This window comes from Triticum urartu, chromosome 5, assembly GCF_003073215.2.
Source record: "Triticum urartu cultivar G1812 chromosome 5, Tu2.1, whole genome shotgun sequence".
Lineage (NCBI taxonomy): Eukaryota > Viridiplantae > Streptophyta > Magnoliopsida > Poales > Poaceae > Triticum > Triticum urartu.
The window spans coordinates 553,678,469-553,686,870 of record NC_053026.1 but is presented as its reverse complement, the minus strand read 5'-3'; the positions used below and the strand labels follow the sequence as shown (position 1 = coordinate 553,686,870).

General features: G+C 45.0%; 1 protein-coding gene across 1 annotated transcript; it reads right to left on the bottom strand.

Annotated features, from left to right (window-relative positions):
• Positions 1-474: 474 nt before the first annotated feature.
• LOC125510633 (solute carrier family 25 member 44) lies at positions 475-4,703 on the bottom strand. Its single transcript, XM_048675864.1, has 6 exons — positions 4,379-4,703; positions 3,726-4,107; positions 3,419-3,615; positions 2,689-2,830; positions 1,612-1,759; positions 475-909 (listed from the first exon to the last, which is right to left on the bottom strand). The coding sequence occupies exons 1-6, from the start codon at positions 4,444-4,446 to the stop codon at positions 878-880; spliced, it is 969 nt and encodes a 322-aa protein (XP_048531821.1). The 5' UTR covers positions 4,447-4,703; the 3' UTR covers positions 475-877.
• Positions 4,704-8,402: the final 3,699 nt, after the last annotated feature.

Below are 8,402 nucleotides of genomic sequence, written 5' to 3'. Positions count from 1 at the left end.
TTGTACAAAAGCTGTGGCAGCGGCTAGGGTTGGGAGATAAAGGGTCTGTTTGGTTTACAGCCTAAAGTTGCCACGCCTAATCTTAGTCATGCCATAACATCTTAGGCATGTGTTTGGTTTGTTGTCACATTTGTGGTTTGCGACACTTTTCTAACTACATGGTCCACATGTCATAGGCTCAATTTTTTGCCAAATCTTACCACACTTATGGTGGCCATTTTGTTAGCCACACTTTTTATGGCAGCCGCACTTTACCTAAGCTTAATTGTGGCAAAGTTGGTCATGAACCAAACAGGCCCAAAGTTTACGCCCTTAGCCTGCCTATGGCATGCCAATAATTTGGTACCCATTCAATCATCCAGTTTGGCAAGACGATATGTGTCCCACACTTTAATTTTAATCAAACTATATTTTTATCACACACACACACACACGCACACTGTGGAGGGATCAGACAATGAGCTGCTGCCTTTCTTGACAAGGAAAAACAAATTTTAGCAGAGAAACGAGCAAATGCGAAGCTTGCCCCTAACGTGTCATTACAACTGGTCCCAATCGACCAGACTCGCCATAACAAAGCCTTGGAGTTCAAAAGAATAGAAATCGAATACATCTGATCTCTCGGTTTATATGAGCATTCTGCCTAATCCATAGCTGTCACTAGAGGCAGCTAATACGAGCCTCAAATATTCCGCCAAAAAAATATACCCTCCAGGGGCACCAAAGTTTGTAAGAACCACTGTCTAGCTATCAAGTCAGCGAGAAACAGAGCTTCAGGTGGGTGTCACTGATGCCTTCTTGTAGTATTGTTGCATTTCGGCTACCAACAAAAATTCCAGCGTCTTTGCAGGAACCACATAAGGAGATGTCAGCCGACTCAGGCCTCTTCAACTTTAGCACATACGCGCTCTGGGGACAAAACCAGAAGGAAACTATAGTTAGGAATAGAGAAAAAGGAATAGTTTCAGATCAGATGAGAAATCTTAATTATTTTAGAGAGGAATATCGTATGGAGCTTCCATGTTTGAATATACAACTACAAACAACCCTTCTTTTGTGAATGGGCTTTTACTGGAAGTTCAACCCATCAAATTTCATAAAACAAATGCTTTTCATTCATGGAAAACTTGTTAACAAACGCCATGTTTTGCGAATAGGAATACACTGGCCATAGTCCCACAAGACAGACCAGGCTGCTGCCGAAGCAAAGCACGGATATTCCACCCAACTGCATTTGCTATCCGTATATGCCAATACTCCTTCCATATGCGACAGTGCAGCACGAATCCGATCATCCATAATGTGCTAGCTTTCATGTAAGGTAACCTTACAGGGAGCAAAAAGGAATAGAAGTTCCACAGTTTCAGATTGTATTCAAGTGTGGTTTAAATTGCATATGGGAGTTATGGTATAGCCTACAGGAGATATGGACAAATTATGACAAGTGACCACAATGCCACCAGACACCACAAGTATAGATGAGATGCTCAAGTATGCAGTTAACTGTAAGAGTGCGTATTTATTATATGCAATTTTGTATTGCAAATAGCATTAGATGTGATGAATATACAAAAACAAACATATAAGACTTGGAAAGGAGGATGGCCATACTTAAGTATTCGTAGCATACGATCATTGATGTACCCCAAGCAGATGAGCTGAAAAACCTTGGACCTAACCCTCTGTAGAAACCTTTCCATCCATCTTCAGCGATCAATCTTCTAACTACCTCACTGGCTTTTGGCTTGTTTTGATTAACCTAGATGAAAAAACAGAAAAAAATATTAATGTGGCTGATATAAAACCATAATTCGCAGGATGCATGTACAGTTAAGAAATAGAAAAAAAAATGCAAATTCTTGATGACATAAAGAAAACATCAGCTGCACGGAGCATTTTCTTAAAGCATCACCAGAAAAATTGAACACTGGGGGTTGAACGCTACAGTCTAGAAGTGTGATTGTAATTAACTAAAAGTCTACACTCGACACTATCAACACAGATAAAACATGTAATGTTAAGAAAGTTGTGAAGTGTGTCCATAAAGTGCATGTCATATCCTTGAAAAACTTCTAAGCCACTTCAACATTACACATTTATGCTACTACTCACTATTAAATAGAGAGGTTTGTGGAAAAAGCTTTAGAGGAAATTTTTCCCTTTTGACCCCATAATAACTATAAGATAAAGAAATACTCCCTCAGTTCCTAAATATATGGCGTTTTGGTAGTTCAATTTAAACTACCAAAACGCCATATATTTAGGAACAGAGAGAGTACAAGTATCCATTTACATACAGTGGCTTGCCTTTCCAATGATCACTACTGAGAGAAGAAATATATCTTGCCTACTCTTAAAACCATGAAACTTATTTTGGGTCGGTGGGAGTAACAAAGATTGTTCCTGAATTCTAGCTCCTCAATCCCATGCTACTATATATTATCCAAGACAAAAGTTACTTATGTTTTCAGATGGACATCAATGAACTTCAAGACAAAATGCCCATGCTCCTAAACCTTACTTAATAATCGTACTGATATTCTGATAACGGAGTCAGGTTATAGACATCTTAATGGCATCAGCGTGAAACTTAATAAGCACTAGTTACAAGGGCAGTCTTGAAAAATGAACTTCTTCAAACCCAATTAGGCAGAAATAAGCAACAATAATCAGAAACATAAATGTCACCTGCAGCCTGGTTTTGATTGTATCTAGAGGAGTTGAAACACAAGAGGTCACTGCCCCAGCAATCATTCCCCCTGTTGCTTGAACACCGACTATTTTCAACTGACTAGGAGCATCTTCTTTATCATTCAAATGGCCAAGAGCACTGTTTACACAAGCAGAACAACAGAAGTGAGCTCAAGTAGCTATGCTAACAAGATAAATAACTTTATTTCAATTCTTAACATTTTGATGCTATCACCATTAAGAAAGAACTCCCCTAAACTAACTTCTGTACTGACCCTTAAGAGCACACTACTATGTATTTCTGAGTACCTAGTGTCTGAGAGGTATTTATATAAGCCAAACCACTTGATCATGGTTACTGTTTCTGCCTATAGGAAGACAGCAAATATGAAAAGATTACCGAAGCAAATCAGCCAGAGCACACCAAAGTAAGATCAGAGTTTTCCAAAAAGATAGATCAATGTAAATAAAACTGTAGTTTGGCATTATTGGACCATCACTACTAACAGGAAAGCAAAAGATGGATATGTGATTGAAAGAGTCTGTCACCATCAAAGGGGCGGTTTTAAGAAGGTTGCATAATTACAGAGATCGACATTGCCAGTATATACATACATACAGTTAGCCTTTTCTTCTTTGTTCAACTTAAGAAATCTATGAATTTAAACAACATAGAGGCTAAGAGAGAGAAACATAGTGATAAGCCAATTAGACCATCACTACTAACCTCCAAATCATACGCTGGCTGAACCCATAGCTTGCCCACCAAACAGCACTAGACGGTGCATACGTCATAACAGACAGGCCAAATCCTCTGTACAACCCCCGTGGCCCATCAGACTTCATAATCTTTTGAACAACATCTATTCCACCCTTATATCTGACATGACCAGAATATCCTTGAACCATCAATTTCTGGCTAACCTGAGATACAGGCCAACAGAAACATGATAAATGGATTTGCCTACTCTGGCAAACATAGCACAACTCTTTGCAGCAGCATGGAAACTGGAAATGGCTAATAGTAAGCATACCACATCAATGGGCACAAACACGGCCTGCGAGCACAGAGACGCTGTCAAACCACCAAGGCCATTAGCAAGGGCAGCCTCCATCGACTCTGACAGCTGAAGTGGCTCGACAAGCTTGAGCGAAGTCGCCTTTGTCTTCTCGAGCGCCGTGAGAAAGATGATCCTAGCCGGGATAGCCCCGGTGATGACGGTCCCAAACCCCCGGTAGAGCCCAGGCACCCCATCCACCTTGAGGATGTTCTTGAAGGTGGCCAGGGCGTTCCTCCTCATGGCCTCCCCGGAGGCCACCTGCATCCGGGTCTTGATCACGGACACCGGGTAGAGCGCCACGGTCACGCAGCTGAACATGCCGGCCCCCACCACATAGAGCTTGGTCATGTCGAGGCTGCAACATGTATACACCACAGTTTGAGAACAATATACCAATTCCAACCAGAGAGCTACCTAGAAGCCGTGATTCACCACAGCTTCCCCAATCGCGCTCCATCCGGGAACAACAGCAGCCACGGCAAGTTCCTAAATCGAAATTTTCTAATGCCAATTCCGAATTGCGGCAGGGGGGAGGCGGGGAGATTAACAACTAGATACTCGGGAGCGCCCGAGACGGGGCGAATTGCCGGGGGGCGGCGGGGGGGAGAGGAGGCGGGCGCGCTTACTTGTCCCAGTTGATCTCCGTCTGTTGGGGGAGGGAGGGGATCTTGGCCGCCCTAGTAGAGGTGTCCATCGCCGCCCAATCCCGCGATCCCCGGAGGCGAGAGCGCGGGGGAGGGGCGCCGCCGCCGCGGCCGTAAGCGGGCGGGGGCTCGGCGAGAATGGCCCGCCGGGTGGTGCGCTGGCCTGCGCTTCCGCTTCCGTGGCCGTCTTGGCAACAACTGCAGCTACTCTTCAGCGGGGGGGAAAGAGAGCATGTGTTCCTCGCCTCCTCTGGCTCGGAGGCGTCAATGGCGTCCCGGGTGGGTACTCTTCTTGGGTCGCGTCGCCAGTTCTGCCCAAACTTTTCTTTCTTGAGCCCAAAGCAAAACCGCGTGGTCGTTGTTGGGCTCCGTCGTCGAAGCCCGTTTGCTTCGCTATTTTCTTGGGAGATATGCGGCGTGGTCGTTGCCACGTTATGTTTGTTTTCCACCGGCGTGGCTATCAGATTGAAAGTTAAACGGAAAATTAAAAAAACCCTGGTGATGAGGGTTTTTTTTTTTCAGATTTTAGAAGCGCTTCCGCTCAACGACTACTGACATTGTGCGTGTCGACCACCTCGAAGACCGCCTCATCAGAATCTACTCGAAGGCCAGTTTTGCAACACCACCCTTGTTGCAAACCCTTCAAAAGCAACAGTCGGTCTGTTGCAGAGCGACTATGGCGAGGGAGGCAGCTGCGACTGGATTCACAGTGACCGCAACGCAGCTCATCGAGATTGATGGTCAAGATGTAAAGCAACATTAGTTCGCTGGGGTGGGGTGTTGTGAGGGTTAGATTGGTTGCCAGGAGCGTTTTGATTTCTTCCATGGCGTTGTCGGCCTCGGTGGTCCACTCAAAATCGTTTGTCTTCTTCAGGAGCCTGCACAGGGGAGAGCCTTTTCACCTAGCCGACTAATGAACCAACTTAGGGAAGCCACGTATCTGTCCAGTCGACGAATGTTCTTGAGCTTCTCTAGCTTCTTGAGTTTTGTCCAGTCGGTGTTTGCTTCGATCCTGCACTAGGAGATGAGAATCTCAACAGCTTACTGGATGGCACGTCGAAGACGCACTTCTCTGGATTAAGCTTTATGTTGAATGCACACGGATTTTTGAAGGTCTTACACAAGTCGTTAATGACGGTGTCGGTTGTCTTGGTCTTGATGACCACGTCATCGATATACGCCTCTGCGGTTGTTCCGATCTGCAGCTGCAACATCTAGATCATCTGCTGATAGGTGGCCCTGCACACTTTAACCTGAAAGGCATTGTGATGAAACATCAAGGCTTGTATATGCTGTGATAAATGAGGTGGCCTCGCGGCCGGACATCTTCATTTTAATCCAGAAAGATAAGGTCATGCCTGGCCGTTGCATCGACGATCTGTTCAATGGGTGGTAAAGAAAACAGGTTCTTCATACACACCTTGTTGATGTCCTTGAAACCGGTGCAAAAATGCCACGTTGTGTTATTCTTTGGCACCATGACCATGTATGACAACATGTCAATGTGCATAACTTCTAGGATGAAGCCAGAGTGATTGTCCAACCGAATAACAATATTTTGAAATTTTAACAATAAAATTGTTGTTTGATAAAAATAAAAAAAATAAAAGGTAGCAACTCCCCTTATCAATCAGAAGTAGTAAGAACGCCTAGTCTGATCTTGAGTGGAACAACAACAAAAATAGAAATAATTGAGAAAACAACATATAGCTTAATGATGTGTTTGGTAGGTTGCATGTTTTTTGGGCTATTTGCATGTGTGGCTCAACTGAGCCAGAGCCAGGCTGAGTGAAAACGGGGAAAAAATATGTTCTGCATATACTTAGTTTGGCATCCCCTCCAGCCTGGCTGAGCAAAAACACATGTATGGTGTTTTGTTGCAGGCTTGTTCTAGGCAGATGCAAACCGTTGTTGGTCAACCAAGACATGTGGTCTGATAACTTCTTGTTGGAGTGGTAAGGTTACTAGCACGCACAGACATAGCATAACCAACTAATAACGGGCAAAGCATAAACCAGAGTCTTACTCATCGTTAGTTAAACTGACAAACGGTTGCGGCAAGTCTTAAATTAAACATCCAACACAAGAGTCTTAAATTGGTGCAAAGATAACACCCTAAAGAGCCGTTACAAATGCATCCTCATGCCTCTTGCACTTTGTCACCACCTCAACACCATCATTGTTGAAGTCACCTTCAAGATGTCGGGAGTCGCCAACTTGAAGGTGACGAGGTACCCGAACTTGATTTGTGAACAACAACGAATGGGGGGGCTTTATCAAGGGTGAGCCTGTTGTTCATCGTCTGGACCATGACTCTCCACTCAGCTAGTGTTCATTCTCATCATGAATTCATGTGGGACGGTGGTCAAGTGCTTGGTGAAGTCAAGGGGCATTGCCAAACACTCCAATTTGGGTACAAGGATGACATTGCATAAGTGGCTTGAGCCGGCGTCCTCATGGAAATGGTTGATGGGGAACGTTGTATGGAAAACAAAAAAAATCTATGCACACGTAAGATCTATCCATGGAGATGCATAGCAACGAGAGGGGAGAGTATGTCCGCGTACCCTCGTAGACCGTAAAGCGGAAGCGTTTAACAATGCGGTTGATGTAGTCGAACACCTTCACGATCCAACCGATCAAGTACCGAACGTACGGCACCTCCGCGTTCAGCACACGTTCAGCTCGATGACGTCCTCGCCTTCTTGATCCAGCAAGACGGGAGAAGTAGTAGATGAGTTCCAGCATCACGACGGCGTGGTGACGGTGGTGGTGAATCTTATTCCCTCAGGGCTTCGTCGTGCACTGCGGAAAACTAGCGGGGACTAAATTGTGGACAGGGGTGCCTCACACGGCTAAGAGATTATCGTAGAATTGTGTGGTGCCCCTCCCTCATATATATATATATACTCCTGCCCTCTAGCCCCCCTCCCCCTTCCTTGTTTGCCCGTGGGGGAAGGTAGGAGGGGGTGCCCCCCCTCTTTCCTTCCTCTTAGGTGGAGGGAAGGAAAGAGGGGCTAGCCCTCCCCCCTTTCCATCCATAGGGCCGACGGCCAAGGGAAGGGCGCGCCAGCCCCTTGTGGGCTGGTGTGTTGCCCCTCTTGGCCCATAAGGCCCATTAACCTCCCGAGGCTTCCCGGAACCATTTCTGGTGATCCGATGACTACCTGATACACTTTGATACCTTTCCGGTGACCAAATAGCATCGTCCTATATATCAATCTTTACCTCCGGAGCTCCTCGTCATGTCTGTGATCTCATCCGGGACTCCAAACAACATTCGGTCACCAAAACACATAACTCATATAATACTATATCGTCAACGAACGTTAAGTGTGCGGACCCTACGGGTTCAAGAATGATATAGACATGACCGAGATGCCTCTTCGGTCAATAACCAGCCCATATTGGTTCCTACGTATTCTACGAAGATCTTTATCGGTCAAACCTTATGGGAGCATACGTAATTCCCTTTGTCTGTCGGTATGTTACTTGCCCGAGATTCGATCGTCGATATCTTCATACCTAGTTCAATCTCGTTACCAGCAAGTCTCTTTACTCGTTTCGTAATACATCATCTCATAACTAACTCCTTAGTCATTTTGCTTGCAAGCTTCTTGTGATGTGTATTACCGAGAGGCCCAGAGATACCCCTCCGATACACGGAGTGACAAATCCTAATCTTGATCAATGCCAACTCAACAGACACCCTCGGAGATACCTGTAAAGCATCTTTATGATCACCCAGTTACGTTGTGACGTTTGATAGCACACAAGGTATTCCTCCGATATCCGGGAGTTGCATGATCTCATAGTCGAAGGAATATGTATTTGACATTAAGAAAGCAATAGCAATAAACTGAACGATCATATGCTAAGCTAACGGATGGGTCTTGTCCATCACATCATTCTCGAATGATGTGATCTCGTTATCAAGTGAAAACACATGTCTATGGTTAGGAAACCTTACCATCTTTGATCAACGAGCTAGTCTAGTAGAGGCTCA